A 21195-nucleotide genomic window follows, 5' to 3' on the forward strand; every position below is an offset into this window, starting at 1 on the left:
TACAGAGGATGCAGATAGATTATCCACTACAAACTCAGAAGTGGAAAGCGCCATGAATCATAGGCGTCGCCGGGCCGTACTCTGTGACGCTTGTTTCTCACTAGAGGCATTTGATGCCTTCAATTCTGGAGAGGCGTACCTCCGAGCTGCTCAAGATGGTCTAGCCAGAGCCACGGATCAGTATGTAAAGGATGTACGGGTAAGCAAATCTGACAATTTATATGTATCAGTAGCCCCTGAGACTTGAAACAGTTAGCAGAACTGATTTAAGGATCATCTTTATTGTGCAGGTTCTTACAGAGAAGAATACTAGGCTATCACAGGAGCTAGAGGAATGCAAGACCCAACTGCGTGCCGCTGTTGCCGCATTGCAGGAACCGAAAAATTCACCTGCTGGTAACATTTACTTTAAAGAATGATGGTTACCATATAGCGTGCGGCGTGGCTGCAGATCTAACAATAGATGTTGCAGATGAATCCGGAGAAAATCCGGAGGACCAGCATGTTTTGCGACAGCTAGAGGCTGGCAAACGCGTGCTGACTGAGGTTAGGCGGGAGAAAAACAATCTCCAAGATGCCAATATCAAGCTCAGCGTGGAACTAAAAGACGTTCGAGCCCAGCTTGCAGACTCCGAGAAGGAGAATAAGCGGCGTCGACGCGACATTTTCAGTAAGTGCTTGAACGAATCCTTTTAAGGGAGTTCGGCGAAGAAGCCGACTAACAACGTTATGTCTGTAGGTATGCTGACGGGTCGTCCCGCGGAGGAAATGCCCGTGTCTGCGGATGATCTTCTATCCGAGCTCTCACATCTGCATGAACAAGTTCGGCAGGTGATGCAAGGTGTTGCCCAGGCCTTGTGGCCATCCGTCTCCCTGCCAGAGGGCGTTGCAGAGCTTACGGAGAAGCTTAAGGGAGCACGGCGGCGCTTCCGATTATGGAAGATATTGGCCTGCCGACAGGGTGCCAGAGAAGCCTGGGCCATGGTGAAGACGCGGTATACCAAGGCAGACCCAAATCACATGGCCGAGGTCGGACCTGTGGGGCCCAATGGAAAAGAGATCCCCGTTAGCTTAGTTTATGGGCAAGTTGAATTAGCCGCAAAGTATTCCCAACAGGATTGTAAGCTAGACCGCCTGTTGTATGGTATAGAAGAGGAATTTAGTCAGTCTGCATGACTATGTAATTAAAGTGACATGTATAATGCCTTCTAGCCGGATTGTAGATCATTTGTCTTGGCAGACCTTTTCGCTTCAACCTCGGGACCCGATAGTCCGGAGTGTATTCGAATACCCGCTCAGTTATATAAGAACCGGGGTATGCATGGAGACCAGGCGTAGGGGTCATTAGTGCTCGAACAGACAAGTGCCCAACTAGTTATGTTATATTACATGGGTAGTAAGAAACATCTTCCAGGAAGAATAGTTCCGTTAAGGGTTCCTTTCCCTGGGTAGGCATGCCCTAAAGTGCATGTCCGGACTGTGATAGGAAACGCAGGAAAAACATCTAGGGGCGGATATGGACAATAAATAAAACTCATCTTTTGTTCACTGACCGAATATTCCCTTAAGAACGCTAGATTTCGGCTTCACCCAGTCTGAGGTACACATCCGGCTGACCCGGCAGTAACAATCGCAGAGGTGCTCCCCTTATGCCGTAGCCGAATTAACGGGAATGTAGGGCATAAATACAAGAGCCAGGCAACCCAGCTTGGCCAAAACTTAAGTCATATCAATGCATATAATGGCGAAAAAGGTACATGCGGAAGCATGACACATGTTCGGGGCCTGAGGCCCAGATAAATAATTAAGCTTCTGCGAAAGAAGCCCCAGGTATGATGAGCGCGGCTAGCGCATCTATAATGTGCAAGCGAGGCACAAGTTGGCCCTTGAAGACCTAGAGAAAGAATAAAAGAAAGAAAGAAAGAAAAACAAGACAGATAATGTATATGCAAAAAATGGACACAAGGAGGGGACGAACATAAAGTCCGGTGCTAGGCGTAGAATCTTCGGAGCCTGGCCGCGTTCCATGGGTTCGGCTCGAGTCGACTAGTCGATGCATCCCGTAGTCGGTACGCTCCACCGGTCAGAACTTGGTCAATAATGAAGGGACCTTCCCATTTGGGCTCGAGCTTGTTCTTTTTCTTATCCGGCAGGCGTAGAACTAGTTCGCCAACGTTATAAGTTTTGGCCCGTACTTCTCTGCTTTGGTATCTGCGAGACTGTTGCTGATAAAATGCGGAACGGGCTTTGGCTACGTCGCGCTCCTCCTCCAGGGTGTCCAGACTGTCCTGCCGATCGAGCTCGGCTTCTCTTTCTTCGTACATGCGCACTCGAGCTGAGTCATGAATTATGTCACAGGGCAAGACTGCCTCTGCGTCGTACACCATAAAGAAGGGTGTATATCTGGTACTACGATTCAGCATGGTCCGCAGCCCCCAGAGTACGGAGTCGAGCTCCTCTACCCAGTGTGTGTTAGACTCCGTTAAGGAACACACTAATCTGGGTTTAATGTCGCCCATTATAAGAGCGTTTGCTTGCTCGACTTGGCCGTTGGTTTATGGGTGATAGACTGAAGCATAATCGAGCTTGATGCCCATTTTGCTGCACCAGAGTTTTACCTCATCGGCTGTGAAGTTTGTGCCGTTGTTAGTGATGATGCTGTGGGGGACGCCATAACGGTGTACGACCCCAGATATGAAGTCTATCACTGGTCTGGATTCGGCTGTTTTAACAGGTTTGGCCTCTATCCATTTGGTGAATTTATCCACCATGACCAGTAAGTATTTTTTCTTGTGGGTTCCCCTTTAAGGGGTCCAACCATGTCAAGCCCCCAGACTGTGAAGGGCCACGTAATGGGAATTGTTTGGAGGGCGGTGGGTGGCATGTGGCTTTGATTTGCAAAGAGCTGGCAACCGGCGCAACGTTGGACCAAGTCCTGTGCATCTGTCCGGGCCGTTGGCCAATAGAATCCTGTACGGAAGGCCTTGCTTACAAGAGCCCGGGCTGCGGCGTGGTGACCGCCGAGTCCGGCGTGGATTTCTGCCAAAAGGTTCCGCCCTTCCTCTTCGGAGATGCACCTTTGAAGGACTCCGGTAGTGCTTTTTTTATACAATTCTCCCTCGTGGACCCTGTAGGCCTTAGATCGCTGCACTATGCAGCGTGCCTCATTTTGGTCCTCCAGAAGTTCCTGTCGAGTTAGGTAGGCCAGGAATGATTCTGTCCACGGGGCAATAATGACCATTATTACGTGGGCTGAAGGTGTTATTTCGGTGGCGTAGCCTCCGATTGTGTCAGAGTGTTCGGTATCGGGCATTTTGGACGGGTCCGGACTATTGTTACCGGTGTCCCCTTCCCATACTACGGATGGCTTGAACAACCTTTCCAAAATGTGTTGGGGGGGACCGCATCGCATTTTGCACCGATGCGGGCGAGGATATCCGCCGCTTGATTGTTTTCCCGAGCCACATGATGAAATTCGAGTCCCTCAAACCGAGTTGACATTTTTAGGATGGCGTTTCGGTAGGCCGCCATTTTCGGATCCTTGGCGTCAAAGTCTCCATTTATTTGGGATATTGCAAGGTTTGAATCCCCACGCACCTCCAGGCGTTGAATGCCCATGGAGACTGCCATCCAAAGACCATGCAACAGAGCTTCATATTCGGCTGCGTTGTTGGAGTCTGTATACAATATTTGCAGTGCGTACTGAACGATATCTCCGGTTGGGGACGTCAGGACGACGCCAGCCCCTAGACCAGCCAACATTTTAGAACCGTCAAAGTGCATGATCCAATTGGAGTATGCGCCGTACTCTTTAGGGAGTTTGGCCTCCATCCATTCGGTGACAGAGTCAGCCAATATTTGCGACTTAATGGCCCGTCGAGGTTTGTATGTTATGTCGAATGGGAGGAGCTCAATGGCCCATTTAGCAATCCGGCCCGTAGCGTCACGGTTGTTTATAATATCATTAAGTGGCACTTCCGAGGCTACTGTAATCGAACACTCTTGAAAGTAGTGTCGCAGCTTCCGGGATGCCATGAATACCGCATAGGCTATCTTTTGATAATGTGGGTACCGTGATTTGCATGGAGTGAGGACAGTGGATACATAGTATACCGGCTTTTGGAGATGGAATTTATGTCCGTCGGCTTCTCGTTCGACGACAAGCACTGCGCTTACAACTTGATGAGTTGCCGCAATGTACAACAACATTGGTTCGCCGATGTTTGGCGCGGCCAGGATTGGGTTGGTTTCCAAAATGGCCTTTATTTCTTCCAATCCGGCTGTGGGAGCGTCCGTCCACTCAAAGTGTTCGGTGCGTCGAAGGAGGCGATAAAGGGGTAAAGCCTTTTCTCCTAAGCGGGAGATAAAGCGGCTTAGAGCCGCCACACATCTAGTTAACTTCTGGATTTGTTTGAGGTCTATTGGGGTAGCCAACTATGACAAAACTCGGATTTTGGTCGGATTAGCTTCAATACCTCTACTGGAGACAATGAAACCTAGGAGCTTTCCGGCTGGTACGCCGAAAACGCATTTTTCCAGATTGAGCTTGTTGTCGTATGTTCGGAGGTTGTCGAATGTGAGCCTCAAGTCGTCTATCAAAGAGTCGACATGCTTGGTTGTGACGACCACATCGTCTACGTATGCCTCTACTGTTTTGCCGATTTGTTTCCCCAGACATGTTTGAATCATGCGCTGATATGTTGTGCCGGTGTTTTTGAGCCCAAAAGGCATTGTGTTGAAACAGAAGGGACTGTATGGTGTGATGAATGCCGTTGCGGCTTGGTCGGACTCCGCCATCTTGATTTGGTGGTAACCGGAGTATGCTTCGAGGAAACACAATGACTCGTGTCCTGCGGTAGGATCGATAATTTGATCGATGCGGGGGAGGGGGAAGGGATCCTTTGGGCAAGCTTTATTGAGGTCCTTGAAATCGACACAAAGGCGCCATGATTTATCCTTCTTTGATACCATCACTAGGTTTGCTAGCCAGTCCGGGTGTTTTATCTCTCTGATGAATCCGGCCTCCAACAACTTGGCTAGTTCCTCTCCCATGGCATGTCTCTTAGGTTCGGAGAAACGCCGAAGAGCTTGCTTGACCGGCTTGAATCCCTTTAGGATATTGAGGCTATGCTCGGCCAGCTTGCATGGGATTCCTGGCATGTCTGAGGGGTGCCAGGCGAATATGTCCCAATTCTCGCGTAGGAACTCTCGTAGTGCGGCGTCCACGGCGGGGTTTAACTGTGCCCCGATGGAGGCTGTTTTTGTAGGGTTCGTTGGGTGGACTTGGAATTTGACTATTTCGTCCGCTGGTTTAAAAGAGGTAGACTTGGATCTCTTATCGAGTATCACGTCGTCCCTGTCCACTGTGGAGCGTAGCGTGGTTAATTCCTCGGCCGAGAGGGCTTCGCATAATGCCTCGAGGGCCAGTGCGGCTGTTTTATTTTCGGCGCGGAATGCTGTGTCCAGATCACTGGCGAGGGTGATGATTCCGTTAGGCCCGGGCATTTTGAGCTTCATGTACCCATAATGGGGTACAACTTGGAAGATCGTGAATGCCTCACGTCCTAAAAGGGCGTGGTATCCACTGCTGAACAGGGCCACTTGAAATGTAATTTCTTTGGACCTATAATTCTCTGGCGTACCGAATACCACATCTAGTGTGATTTTCCCAGCGCATCGTGCCTCCCGACTGGGTATGATTCCCCTGAAGGTTGTGCTACTTTGCTCAATGCGGTTCCAGTCTATTTCCATTTTTCGAAGAGTTTCCTCGTAGATGAGGTTTAATCCGCTGCCGCCGTCCATGAGTACTTTGGTGAGTCGAAAGCCGTCCACAGTTGGACTGAGGACCAGTGCGGCTGATGCTGAGGTTGTTCAGAATTTAGGTTCATCACTGGCATTGAAGGTAATAGTCATGTCACTCCATGGATTTATTGCTGCTACATGGTAGATTCCGGCCATGCTGCGGAGTGTTCACTTGCGCCTATTATTTGACGCAAAGGTCTCAAAGACTGTTAACACCGTATTGTTATCCATGGGATGTGCTCTGTGGCATTTGGGATAAGAAGATCCTCACCACTTTTGGCCACCTGCCGGAGTATCCAACATGCTCTAAGGCTGTGCGTTGGTATTGTATCCGCCGTACTATGAATTTTGCAGGGTTCATTAAGCCATCCCTCTAGTACGGTTCCATGCCCTGTAGAGGATTTTTGTTTCTTTGCAACTAGCTCGGGTGTCTTACGATAGTGCACCCTTTTACTTCGGACTAGGTGTGTATTCGGAGCCGGATTATCCTAAAATTTTGTTTCGGTTTTCCAGGCGTTTTCCATCGCACAGTACTTTCGTACTATGGACGCCAAGTCAGCGAAGCGTGATATGTCACGGCGACTTAAGGCGTTAAGGATTCCCTTGTCTGTGCAATTATTGCAGAAAAGTGAGACTGCATCTTCCTCGCGACAGTCCTTAACCTTGTTCATCACAAGGAGGAATCTGGCCCGATAATGATATACTGTTTCATGGGGCTCTTGCCTGATGTGGGAAAGATCGTTTATGTCTGGGTGGGTGGGTGGATTTGAGTCCGAACCCCTACCCGATCTGAGACCCAGGGGCCGAGGAGTTTTCAATCTTGGAAGTTCGGGTTCCGGAGTGTTACCCGATAAGTCTGGCCTGCTGCTTGATTCTAGATTCAGGGCTTGGGTGATGTCCTCCCGTAAGCGGGTATCCGGCTCGGAGAGCTCGGGAATCCGGACATAATTAGTCCTCAAAACAGAGGAAGAGTTCCGCATTGTTCCTCCACCATCGCAACGTGATGGGTGACCGATGGAGAGTTAATCTCCCTTTGATCGGGTTTAAGCCCAATCCGATCATAGTCCGTAGTGACTCCCAAGGCGGCGATGCGATCCAAGAGTTCGTTTAGGGAAGATAGCTCCACTGGATCCATCTACTCGGCGACTTCCGAGCCGATGTGGAGGTTGTTTTTGATGACCCGAGAAGTCATCGTCGGTGCAGCGGCCGAACAGGCAATCATGACGAAACTGCCTAGCCGGAGAGTTTGGCCGACAGTCAGAGCTCCCCCCGGCGCTAATGTTGCTTTTAACAACGAGACGAGGCATCTTTCCTTACGGCGACGTCACAGAGGAACTCTCAATGAAAACACCAATATCGGTGTCAAAACCGGCGGATCTCGGGTAGGGGGTCCCGAACTGTGCGTCTAAGGCGGATGGTAACAGGAGACAGGGGACACGATGTTTTGCCCAAGTTCGGGCCCTCTTGATGGAGGTAAAACCCTACGTCCTACTTGATTTATTCTTGATGATATGAGTATTACAAGAGTTGATCTACCACGAGATCGGAGAGGCTAAACCCTAGAAGCTAGCCTATGGTATGATTGTATGTTGTCCTACGGACTAAAACCCTCCGGTTTATATAGACACCGGAGGGGGCTAGGGTTACACAAGGTCGGTTACAAAGGAGGAGATATACATATCCGTATTGCCTAGCTTGCATTCCACGCCAAGTAGAATCCCATCCGGACACGAGACGAAGTCTTCAATCTTGTATTTTCATAGTCCAACAGTCCGACCAAAGAATATAGTCCGGCTGTCCGGATACCCCCTAATCCAGGACTCACTCAACCCCCATTCTGATGGTGCCCCTAACATAGTCGGAGTAGTGGCGGAGGTAGAGGGTGGACAGGGTGGGCCACGGCCCACCCTGGCATTTTTGGAATAGCTGTATAGCATAGGAAAAAAGGTAAAAAATATTGTTTATGAACACTTCTATTGTTGGCCCACCCTGGCTTATTGGGCTAGATCTGCTACTGAGTCGGAGGGCGCGTGTCTTCGTCGGATCCGCGGGATTTGGTCGGTGTTGGTCTTCGATGGATCTGTTTGAATTCGGTCTTCGTTCGTCTTCATTCGAATGTTTACAGGTTTGATCCTTCTGATCTACTCCCTCCGTTCGGAATTACTTGTCGCGGAAATGGATGTATCTAGATGTAAGGGAGTACGAGGCGATAGTTGTTACTCTGGTGTGTTCGTCCTATGAGGTCTTAGCATGACGACTTCCCTATACTACAACAAGGTTTGCCCGGCTCCGGTGAGGGAGGGGCGATGGCGGCGGCGAGCCTTCGGTTCAGTCCAGTGATCCACGGACATGGTTGTAATTTTTATTACTCCTGTTGTTCTTTGTACTACTATGATTGAAGATGAATAGATTGGAAATTTCTTGAAAAAAAAGTTGTTGATAAGAAAGTTTCGTTTTAGGAAACAAAAGAATAACGATCCACATTGGATACATATATGTATATGCCTAATTAAAATTAGAAAAATAGAACAAACAAAAGCACATACATTGTGTACGAGCTTAATTACAGCTCTTCATTTTGTGTACTGCGAAAACAAATCGAATGGCGTGTGCTACGTAGTACGTGGCCACATGACTAGTTCCATATCAGCTGGAGTAGGCCAAGTAGGTCTTGATGTCCGAGGTGGAGAAGCCGTTGAAGTTGGAGCCGGAGGCGGTGGTGTAGGCGCCCATGTCGTCGAACACGAGCCAGTCCCCCACGCTCATCTCTGGCAGCTGGTACCCGGTCACCACCGTGTCGAGGGAGTCGCACGTCGGCCCGAACACCGTCGACGTGTACGTCTTCTCGCCGGCGCGCGGCACGGCGAGCGGCCTCGGGTGCGGCACGTAGTGGTCCATGGGGATGCAGCTGAGGGTGCCGTAGAGGCCGTCGTCGATCCAGTACTCGCGTACCTCACCGCGAGTGCGCTTCCCGATGACCCGCGCCGCCATCGTGAAGGCGGTCTCGGCGAAGTACCTCCCCGGCTCGCCTATCACCTCCACGCACGGAAGCTCCCCGAAGTAGCGCTCGAGCGCCGCGTTGATGACCGCGGCCGCCTCGTCGAACGCCGGGCCGGCCATGAACCCGCCGCCGATATCGAGCACGCGCATGGGCGGCATGCCGAGCCCGGCTGCCGCGTCGAAGACCCCGCGCGCGGCCTCGATGGCGCCCCGGTACACGTCCGTGTTGGACGCGCCGCTCCCGACGTGGAACGACACGCCGGCCACGTTGAGCCCCTCGCGCTGGGCGGCGCGGAGGAGCGGCATGACCTCGTCCTCGTGCGCGCCGTACTTGGTCCCGAGGTCCACCCGGGCCCCGCCGCCGTCGGGGCCCTTGATGCGGAGGATGAGCTCACAGCCGGGGTGGCAGCGCTTCACCTTGACCACCTCCTCCTCGGAGTCGTAGGTGGCGAGGCTGACGCCCACCTCGGCGGCGTACTCGAGGTGCGCCTCGGGCTTGCACGGGTTGGCGTACACGATGCTGCCGGGCTGCACGCCGAGCGCGAGCACGGCCTCGATCTCCCTGCGGCTGGCGCAGTCGAAGCCCGCCCCGAGCGCGGCCAGCGCGCCGAGCAGCGCCGGCTCCGGGTTGCACTTGACGGCGTAGCAGGCGCGCACGCCGGGGAGCGCGCGGCGCCAGCCGCGGTACAGGTCGACGACCCGGGCGAGGTCGAAGACGTAGAAGGCGCTCCGCACGCCGCCGGCGGCGATGGTGCGCATGAGCGCGGCGACGGCGTCCTTCTCCTTGAGCGCGTCCCGCCGGAACGCCAGCACCTTCTTGTCCTTCACCCCCGGCGCCACCAGCACCGCCTGCATCGGGCTGCTCCCAACCATGTCGACGACGGATGCGACTGTGAATATCTCACTTAAACAATGAGAGCCTAGCTCTGCGAGGTAAGTTACGGTTTCTCGGGGCGTGGCACGTGCACGAGCAGCTGTGTGGACTGCGGCGAGAAGATCGCTGGCTCGGGGAATGCTTCTTGGCGTGTGTGGCTTGTTGGTTTGGTTGCGACGGGCTCGGCGTCTTATATAGCGCTCTGGGGCCTCTGCCGGCGGCTTGGTGGCGAAGGACGAACCTAGAAGAAGTGGCCGGGTTAGGTTAGGTGGTGCGCGGTCAGAGAGCTCCGACGGTAGGTAGGCTGGCGCACTAGCTGGGGGAGCGCGCGGCATCCCGTCCCTCGTCCCCCGTTGTCTCTGAAACGGTGCGGTGTGGTGTGCGGCACAGCGCCAACGACTCTGAACACTTCGTCGCTTGCTGCGGCTGGTTCGAGGACCCTTCTTCGTTGCTTTGCTAGATCCGGGACTCTGTGTCGGGTCCGGTCAAACAAAATGGGAAGCTGCGCATGCTGTTCTTTATTCGGCTGCAATTTCAAAAGGGCTTCTAGGACATGTTCGCGGCACGTGTTGCCGGGCTCTGTCCATTTTGGGCCGGCAAGCCGAAGTTTGGGCCTGGTACGTAGGGATGGGACGTGTTGGGCCCTGGACCTCTTACTTTGCATGGCCTGGTTTCCATCATTTAAAAAAAAAACGAGGAAAGCTTCCAATCTATTCATCAAACACTATTTCCATAAAGGAAAATAAAAAATACATTTATGTACGTATACCACCTACCGATGAGTACAAGCACTGCAGCAAGTCGAAGACACGCCACAGTCATCATCTTCTTCACCAGAGCAGGGCAAACTTTATTGTAGTAGACAGGCGAAAAGTCATCATGTTAAAGCCCCAAGGGCATCTCCAATGCGGACCCTTAAACGGCCCGAAACTGTCCGGACCGCGCGGTCTGAACACGGTTTGCCATCCAACGCGAGTCTGTATCGGTTCGCCAAGAGGTCCAGACATACTTTTTTGGGAAACCCAAGACAAACAAACGTGGGGGAAGGGAGAAAGGGCTTCGCGGGAGTCTAGATAGCAGCCACGTCCGATTCTGACCGCCTCAGCCCATCCAAAATCCTTCTTGGACCCCGCGCCTCCATCCTCCCCATTTTTCTCTCCTTCCTTCTTTCTCTCTTGCCTTCGCCCCCGCTCCACCACCCCGGCCGCCACGCCACCCCTGCCAAAACTCTACATCTCCTTCACCTTCAGTGTTCCAGTCGGGCTCCATCCCGCATCTCCTCCATCACTGTTTAACCCCTCTCCTTCAACCGCTCTGACAGGTACCATCCGCTACTGCTATACTCACCATGCCCAACAACTGTTCATTGAATTGTTGGAGCTAAAAAAGGTGTCCCTTCTTCTTTCAAGCAATGGGTTCCGATTTGGAGTACATACACGAGTACTATGTTGAGTCGTCCAACGGCTCCTCCGACAAGGAGGACTGCACGGATGAGTCGATGATGATGCAGGCGGTTATTGAAGACGCAGAGCGTGTGGAGGAGCATATTCTTAATTTCAAGGGAACGATCAAGGGTCAGTGAGTGCTCCACAGCAACAGGGCGCGCGGCCATTTGACATTGATGGACGACTACTTTGCCCCTGGTGCGCTCTTCACTGACTATTTTTGTCGGTGTTTTCGGATGCACAAGACTGTATTCAATCATTTGTACCATGGCGTCTTATGATGACTACTTCATCTTAAAGAAAGACGTCGTCGGAATGTAATATTTGAACTTTTTCAAATTTGAACTACTGCTGCATGCGGCTATTTGAACGTCTATACTCTATGTATGTGGCTACTTGAACGTTTGTACTCTATATATGCGGCTATTTGAACATGTGAACTTTAAAAATATATTAGGGAAGCCGGATGTATGCGGGCAGCGTTGGATGGCCGTCTCCCGCATTCGTGTCCGTGGACGGATGCAAGAGGATATTTGTGGGTCGGCGTTAAAGATGCACTAAAGGACTACTACACCAGAATAACAACTATTGCCGATGAAGAGAAATTTAAATCGCAAGGATCCAATTTGCACACACATAAACGCAGACGAACAAAGATCGTAGCAAAGCAGATCCATCGAAGATAATCACCAATTAAATCCCGCAATATCTGCTGGAGGTACATCTTCACATGTCCTTCGATGATGCTAGATGCATCATCCGGACGGGTTCTAAGCAAGGAGAACTTTATTCCATCTATAGGGAGCCACTGCCGTCTCATTTTTCTGAGCAGAACAGAAACCCTAACAAACTTAGAAAAACACCTAAAAACAAGAAGGAGCCTTCCCGCCAAGAATAGTCGAGATCCATCATGCCACCATGGCCCTAAGGTCATAGAAAATGGGGGAGATCGGCAACAGCGTTGACGGCGTTGACGGAGGCGGGAAAAGCCTCACGTGGGAGTTGCTCGTGGAAGAAGGAAGGAGGAAAACGTTCTGCGTGATTGTACTACACCTCAACTTGGTGAAAATCCATCTCCGTTGGCTCCTTCTTCGGCGCCGAGTCGATCTAGCGCCAAGAGGGTAAATCTCAGGTATACAATTCAGTTTAGTATTTTCCATGATATTTTGGGTGTTATTGGTGGTAGCAATTTGATGATGGACACGGTGTTGGGTGGATAAATATCCCACTTCCCACGATCTAGCTAGCCTAATTGTGATTGTTGTGTCTGATATAGCCAACACTAGGAATTCTGCCCATCGCCTATAGCCTTTTTGAACGACGCGATGTATCTTGAAAAAAGGTTATAGGCTGGTGGGCGTTTGAAGGGTCATATTTGTCATATATGGTTGTAGATGTTTAAGGATCTTCGCCCACTGCGCATTCCGTGACATTAGGTTCTCATTGATTAAGGTGGGTTACACATCCTAAATACACGCCTTACAAGGATCTCCGCCCACCGGCTGGTTTAGAATACACGCCCGGATCAGTTATTTTGTTTTTCTAGGTGAAAAATCAGCTATGACCCATAATTTACACATGTAAAACAAAATACATATGCCCATTCGATGTGGGGCCTAAGGATGATATGAGCAAAACAATCGTTCCTGGAAATGCAGGTGATTTTCCTATCTTTCGTATTGTATCCTTGTTTCCCTGATTGATCATTTTCCTCGTTTCCAAACCTCGTGACATGCAGCTTTCCTTAGAATGGGAGCATGCGAACTTTTTTTTTTGAAAGGAACATTCTGCATTCCCTTATATAGCAGTGCTGGAAAAATCTCCAGCTACACAGTCTGATACAAATGGTGGAAATTGGTCAAGCCAAATTTCCCATGTACTTCTACTCATAGTTGTGCTATGTGCAGCTAAAGTGTATGCAACATGGTTACATTTCCTGCTGCAGTGTTTGACAGATACATGAGATAAACCAACTCTATGTTGACATTTGATATCTCTGAAAATAGCACCTAAATGTGATAGATCATAAATATTTGATGTTAAAGCCTGCTTCAACAAAAGAGAGTCGGTTTCTAAAATTAGCCGATCACATCCTATCCTGATTGCCACATTAGCAGCATGGAGCATCGCCAAAGCTTCAGTATGAAGGGTGTCTGATACATGTTCCAGGTTCCCTGCTTCAGCCGCTGCTACTGCACCTATATCATTTCTTAGTGTGAACCCCAACCTCCAGAATGAGTCTTCTCATGAAAAGCGTCATCAGTGTTAATCTTCATAATTCCCACTGGAGGAGGAGTCCATCTTTGGGTCATGTTCTGTCTTGTGTGTTTGCTTGGCTGCACATTGTTCAGAACATTGGCAAGACAGTGGTTAATTCAGAAACACATTTCATCGTTTGACTTGACTCTATCTCCCACATTAGCTTTATTTCTCCGATGCCACCACATCCAGAGGAGAATGCATGTTTTCAATTTTTCTTTTTCATTAAGCTCAAGAATTTCTTCCATGAATTTAAAGGAATCTGGGCATTCAAGTAGCCGAAGCCTAATGTGTTCTAACAGAGCATGCCTCCATATGCCTTTTACCTTTTTGCATTTAAAAAACAATGACCGCCATCTTCATCATATCTAAAGCACAGAGTATAACTGGTGTCAATATCCATACCTCTACGATGAAGCTTTGTACGTAGAGGCAAACTGTAGGTGGTGATCCGCCATATGAAATGCAACACCTTGCGTGGCAGTGGTAGCGCCTATAGTTGCTTCCAATTGAACTCAATATCCATACCTCTGCGCTGAAGATTTGTATGTAGTGAGAGCATGCGAACTTGGTACTAATGAAAAGAAAGACATCATGCAATTAGCTGACGACCTTGGTGTGCTACTGGTTGCAAAAACAGAGCAATTTATGCCTGGCCACACGATGTCCGCTCCCAGGTGGCAAGTAGTGGCTGAGCTTCTTAGGGCCCGATCTGGAGAGCAACTAGTTGACGAGCGCTTCTTCGGGAGCCTCACAACGACCAGCGTCACGTGTCGCGTTCTGAGCGCTTCCTTCGAATTTCGTTTTTTTATTTTTTTTTCACAGGCGTTTCCGGCTTTTAAAACGGTTTTTTTTCGACATTTCGGTTTTACACTGATCTTCCTTAGTTTTTGGATCAATTTTTTTTTATATTTTTTGCGTGAAAAACGCGTTTTTTTCTTTCACGAGAGTCACGGTTTTGCTTTCGCCAGAGTCACGGCCGTGCCTCTTAGAAACGAAAAAAAACATGTTTTTCCCTTCCGTGAGAGGCACGGTTTTGCTTCCGCGAGAGGCACGGTTCTGCTTTCGTGAGAGGCACTGCCGTGCCTTTCCAAAACGGAGAAAAATGTGTTTTTTATTTTTTTTCTTTCACGAGTGGCACGATTTTGCTTCCGCGAGAGGCACGGTTGTGCTTTCGCGAGAGTCACGATCGCTCTCAAAAACGAAAAAAAAACGTATTTTCTGTTTTTTTCCTTCCGCGAGAGGCACGGTTGTGCTTTCCCGAGAGTCACGGCCGTGCCTCTCGAAAACGGGAAAAACACGTTTTTTTTTTCTTTCACGAGAGACATGGTTTTGCTTCCACGAGAGGCATGATAGTGATTTCGCGAGACGCATAGGAGTGCCTCTTTCGGAAAGGGAAAAAACCGTACTCCCGGTTCGGTTTTTTCGTTTGTTATTTTCATGAAAAAGAAGTTCGCCAAATCTATCAACATGGGATCTAGTTTTGAAGATTTCAATGCGAGGAATCCAACGGCGAAAACGGTTCGAGATTTGAATACACGGTTTAAGAGATAAAGCGTTTTGAATAAACGGATATACGAAAAAAGGAAAAACTCTCAGGTTGCGACACGTGGCGCACATACAGTGCGCCACTTGTTGCAATCTGGGATAGGAGTGATCTTTACAATGAGTACTTCTCAATTAGTGATTTCGTCCGATCTGAGCCATTGCCCCAGCCCATACCGCAAGCAAAATCAGCCCAAAACACAAATTGTTTACCCCCCAGCCCATTGGCTCCCCTAGAATTCAGCCCAAGATCCGCCAATGCTGGCAAGCATAACATACCGCTGCCACCTGACAAGTGCGAGCTGCTAGATGGCCACACAAAAATTCAGAGAAGCTGATCCTGGGAACAAGGCTAATCGAACACATAACAAGTTTATGTAGAGCTGCTAGGTATAAGTGGCACTAACTTGTTTACCCATTGATTATCTGTCGGTTTCTCTTTCTTTGCTTTTCAGCATGACAGATCGAGTAGGCACTAGGCAGCATATTAAATCTAAAATATGGGTTGGTTTAATTCAGACTTAGCATCACAATTCGTTGTAGAATTGTCGCATGTACCAGCGGCAAAAGAAAACATGATGACGACGTGCAGGAACCACAAAGTTAGTGGTGAACTTGGTTAACTTCCAGACAAATCTGCCTGCTATCCTGTCGAAAAAAATTCACTACGTGTCGAGCTAATAATTACGGACGACAGGTGCACCCGTCCTGCTCCTAGCCGACGCCGCCGGCGACTACGGTGAACGTCGATCGGTCCAAGTTTGGGGCAACCAGAGACCATCTGTCCTTGACTTTTTTCTTCTCTGACCATACATGCGTGTGATTCATTCAGCCCATGAGAATGAGATGCTGCTCCTAGGACGGATCCTTTACGTGTTGGGTAGAACGAAAATGACCTTCTGCCGACGGCGACGGAAGAATCCAGTCGGGGCTTTACGTGTAGCGATTGGAATCAGATCGCTGAACGGGGTTGGTGACGCCGGCCGCCGGCTCTTGCTCGTCCCGCCAAGTCGCAGCCAGCAGCTTTTGATGGCGGGCGGTCGCGCGCAGCCGTAGGTTCAACGGTCGTGGATTCGTTTGAGATCGACGGGCGAGCAGGAGCAGTCAAGCTAGCACCGCCACTGACTGCGTCGTCCGGCGTCTCGATCGTTCATGTGATGGTGTTGTTTCTCATTAACAACGTTGCTGCGTTCTGGATGGGATGTTTGGTATTCGCAAAAAACATGGAATGTTTGGTGGGGTAGCTTCTCCCAAAGGGAAACGATCAATTATCCCCAATAAACTTTCCAGAAGAAAAATGCTCATGACAAATTGCCTTTGGAAAAAGGAAAACGATGGAGTATTCACATGGTTAAGGTATGCTGAATCAGTTATTCCCGCCCCCTGAAAGGAGGCTAGGGGCGGGCGTCTGCCTACATGCATGCATGAGGCAGTGGCCCGAAAGGCTAAAATCAACCTGAAAAGGATCACTCCGGCGGCTCTTTTCACTATTTGGACCCTTTCAAAAAACTTTCGCACAAAATAAACTCCACACAAAACTATTTCACGATCTGACCTTTTTAATAACGCCATAAGTCGTGGCGTTTTTTCTCTATTTGAAAACGCCGAGCTAGCTAGCGTTGCTGGCCCGGTCGAGACGCTACGTGCCAGGACAGAAACGTCAAAATATGCAGCGTTGCTAGAAACGCCAAGGATGCTTGGCGTTGCTGCTCAAGCATGAAACGCCAAGAGGTTTGGCGTTTCAACTAGCTTGTCCATATTGCCATTTATTTATGAAGTGGAGCAACACTATCTAGCTTGGCGTTTCTAAATAAAAAAAAATGTCATTGTCTATGGTGTTACCAAAAAGGTCAGATCATGAAATAATTTTGTATGAAGTTCATTTTGTGCGAAAGTTTTCTGAAAGGGTTAAAATAGTGAAAAGGGCCCACTCCGGCCGGCGGCTAATTTGTGAACGAATATATAATGTTAATGATAATTTGTATGATGCTGCTTCGAGGTACAAAAGAAGAAAATTGGAAGATGTACTAGTGTATTATTGCATCCGTGGTTGTTTAAGAAGGGGCATATGATACGTCATTGCCACCAAAGTTCCATTGGTCTTGTTAGCTGGGCCGATCGAAGGTGTGTGAATTATCCGGGCTGAATTCCACGATCTCCTGTTCCGGAAACGGTACATGCATCAACAGTGAATGGCTGAGGCAGTCAGTCACACGTGCAGGATGCCCACAGCTTGGCGGGTGCCAGTTGAAGCCAGTGAACATCGACAGCAGACAGGGGCAGGACAAAAATGACCCGGGGTCCCATGTCTATTACATATATGTGGATATCAAGTCATAATGTAGATAAAAGTAACACACTTATAACAATACAATATACTTAGAATACCATATGACGATGAATATGATTGCAAAAGGTCCAAAATAAAAAGTTCGCTTGAAATATTAGTTGATTGCTAGAAACTGAACAGCAAATGAGAACCAAAGTTTTCAAATTATGAATGAATTATAACCGCTGACGAGAAAAAGCAACACTAGATCATGATTGCCAATAAAAAAATCACTTAGCATATATTAATTACAGTTGTGTAATAAGTAAGTTAAAATCATTACCTTTCTAAAATGGTTTCCTGCATTCTTTCATGGCCTCAAAGCGAACAATTACAACATCATGCCCCTAAAGCCACTGATCAATACAATAGCCAAATAGTCTAATAGCTAATACAGTCAAAATGTGTAGTCTTATCCAGTAGCCCTAATATCCTAGGGTTAGACAAATAAAGTAAGAATTAGAGCATAATTTGGGAATTGAAATAGAGGCAGACACACGCTGCGAATTGGGGTCTAATGCAACATACCTTCACTGATTGAGCGAATTGGGGGCATCTGGCGAAGTAGATGAACAGGCGAGGGGTCGAGGACGACGAGTCCAGAGGCCGCGAAACGCGCAGCGGCCGAGCGGCGAGTAGAAGAACAGGCAAGGCGACACGCAACGTATAGATGTACTGCCTGGACATGGGCCTTCACCAGGGCGTGCTGCTACTCAGCTGGGCCTAGCTGGCTAGTTATGGCCCTTTTGTCTGTACGGGGTGTCCCATTAAAAAATTTAGGGGTGTCCAGGCCTTTGTGCGCTCTATATGTATAAGGTAAGATAGGTTTTTACCCGGTGTCATGGGCTACCTGCTGGGCCAACATAGGCGCGCCCCTGACAGCAGATAAGTAGTCGTGGTCCGCTTGTATTTGTGTGAAGCTTAGTTACTTTCTCTGTAAGGAAATATAAGAAGTGTGAGATCAGTACTTTGATGATCTAAATGCTCTTATATTTCTTTACAGATGAAGTACTACTGTAGTACCTGACTGCGACCAAATGAAATCCTTAATTGTCTGGCTAGGAACAACTGGACTGGGGTGAATTGCTCCACCAAACGGGACGCGTTTGTACGCAGCAGGACGTAAAACACGGACACCTATCCTTATACCGAACGAAAACATTGACGGAATCGCCCGAGTTATTCGACGATGCTTCTCTTGTCCCACGCTCGAACAGCAATTGGAATGAGAAAAAGAAGATGGGAAGACGTCGCTTGTCTAATTAAACTGTAGCGTAGCAGTCAGGTACATGACCAAAAGCTAGCGCGGCGGAAGAAAGACTGTCTAAACTATCGCGCGCGCATGGCGCTTTGCTGTTGGCAGTACCCGTTATAGCTCTGGGTTACACCACCAGAATATATATAGCTGATAGCTGTGTACCTAGTACATTCAGTCAGTCAATTAATCAGAGCAGCATGGGTTCACACTTGACACGGGTTCATGTGAGAGTGAGACACTACTCAAGCAACAACGACCGACCCGACCGCGGTCTAGATACTACGTACGCTCCACTACGCACTGTGGCTGAACCTCGGCCGAATATTCGCCTCCCTGATTAGGTGAAAGGCCCCGGACCCGGAGGAGGATGAGCAAAGCAGCCAGGAAAAGTCGCCCGTCTCGATCGCCAACATACATGCACATGCACATGCGCCCGCCCCGTAGCCAAACCCAGTTGAGATTCCATTCCAGATCCGGCGTGTGCAATAGTGATGCTACATGTAATTTACTATACCTCTTAACTTAATATAAGATATTTTTTTGACTATATGAATATTTTGACAGGGAGGGAGTATATTTCATAAGTTGTCAGTGAGAAAGTAGCCAGGCAAATAAAAAGAACCAATCCAGCCCGCGAGATCATCATAATGCATCATACTGCCCAGCACTTGGCACAATTAGTTATAATGAATAATTCATCGGTAGCTAATTAGCCATAAGTTATACTGGGCGTACCTAGCAGTCCAAACTATTGCAGTCGGTGGTGGTTGCGGTTGTGGTGCATGTAGCAACAATATACTCCCTCGGTCCCTAAATATTTATGTTTTTAGAGATTTCAAATGGACTGCCACATACGGATGTATATAGACATATTTTAAAGTGTAGATTCATTCATTTTGCTTCGTATGTAGTCACTTGTTGACATCTCTAGAAAGACAAATATTTAGAAACAAAGGAAGTAATTAACAGTGCGAGTTGTTATAAATAAATCATACATTGAACCTACACAAAATTAAGGCAGAGTCAAGCAAGAAAACGGTCTGTGTACAGTTTTAGCTATGTTCAGGACCACTCCACGATAGGATGGCTCCACCGTTCGATACGAACTTTCGGGGAACGAGGGAAAGTGCATGTGCATTCCCACTGGCTTTACTGACCTCGATATAACCACAACATGCCACTAATAGCTAGCTAGCTTAATTTGCTAGTTAAATAGCATGGGTCGATGCAAAAGAGAAGACAAAAGCTAGGCTAGAGATGTAAAACCAACACAAGTTGCTACTCACTAGCCCGAGCTAATTTTCACTTCCCCGTTCTTTGCCACTTTGCATGATAATTTGAATCAAAACCATGATTCCCCGCAAAAAAAAGAATTAAAATCACGACAGTAATTATGAAATAAAGAGAGTACTATACATAGTATGCATCTTTCATAGTATGCACCCTTGGCAGTTAAATACTCCCTCTGTTCACATATAAAAGATGTTTTAAGTTTTTTTGTGAATCGGATGTGTATAAACATATTTAGTGCGTTTGTTCCCTCATTCGAGTCCGTATGTAGTCCATATTGAAATATCTAAAACGTCTTATATTGGTGAATGGAGGGAGTAGAATAGATCGATGCAAAAGGAAAGGCCAGAGCTAAGCTATATAAGTATGTTAACACAAGTTGCTGGTGACTAGATCGACATGTATCTAAGCCAAATTTACATGCACTTGACATTTTCTTTTATCCTTGGCACGAGACATAGGCCCAAAATTTTCAACAACTGACATATACTAGTACTATACTAGCATCACAGAGGTGGCTTCGTTGGCAGTGGACGTTCTTTACATAATAGTGGACAGATGCGTATGCATGCATGCATGGTCACCTTTAACTTACTTGTGCAACTCGGAAGCCATGCATGCACCAGCATATGCGGATGACATATTCTTTGGCATCAATCATTGTTTTTCCAGCACTTTTTGGCGGCCAGGGTTCGCCGCCTCCGATAAATCATGCTTATATGATGCCAAAATTGTGCACCGAATTATCTCATCATTAGTCGCTCCTGCAAAAAAAGGCCATAATTTTTTATTCGGGAATGTAAAGTACCGATTAAACTATATTGTTCCTGAGCAGAGCAGCCAGACCATTAGCTCCAACCTCAATTAATAGTGGAGCTAGTCTAGCATTTGTCACTGATGTAGCGGCAGCTCATAATGGCACGAGAAGAAACATCCGGAAGAATGAGAGGGTCGACATCTTCTTTGATACTACTTCCTCCGTCCAATAATATAAGACGTTATTATATCCAATATCTTACATATTGGATGTAACAATATCTTATATTATGGGACAGAAAGAGTTTTTTTTTTGCGGGTGAAGATAAAGTATATAACTAAGTACTTAATCCATATTAACATATTTGTCTTCTCAACATGCAACAATGCTCTTTCAACATGCAACCATGCAAGAGAAAAGACTCCTCTCAACAAGCAATCATGCATGCAAAAAGGCTTAAATGTTTTAATTGCACTACTACTTATATATTCAATAATCATATGTATTTTCAGTTTTAGTGTTATTGTATACAATGTGTGGAGAATTATAGTTACACTAAAAAAATGTGTTACATATATACCTTTACAAAAATAGGCTTTTAAAAGGTATATGAGCCCGACTCAAAGAACATAATAA

General features: G+C 48.0%; 1 protein-coding gene across 1 annotated transcript; it reads right to left on the reverse strand.

Moving 5' to 3' along the window:
* Nucleotides 1-8328: 8328 nt before the first annotated feature.
* Nucleotides 8329-9859, reverse strand: LOC100682469 (ornithine decarboxylase). The gene has a single exon (XM_044529560.1). It carries the CDS (start codon nucleotides 9673-9675, stop codon nucleotides 8449-8451), a length of 1227 nt encoding a protein of 408 aa, XP_044385495.1. The 5' UTR covers nucleotides 9676-9859; the 3' UTR covers nucleotides 8329-8448.
* Nucleotides 9860-21195: the final 11336 nt, after the last annotated feature.

Source organism: Triticum aestivum, chromosome 5A (assembly GCF_018294505.1).
Source record: "Triticum aestivum cultivar Chinese Spring chromosome 5A, IWGSC CS RefSeq v2.1, whole genome shotgun sequence".
In the NCBI taxonomy this organism is placed as follows: domain Eukaryota; kingdom Viridiplantae; phylum Streptophyta; class Magnoliopsida; order Poales; family Poaceae; genus Triticum; species Triticum aestivum.

Coding starts and splice junctions, on each gene's coding strand:
- LOC100682469 (XM_044529560.1), bottom strand. CDS start 9,675: ATGGTTGGGAGCAGCCCGATGCAGGCGGTGCTGGTGGCGCCGGGGGTG.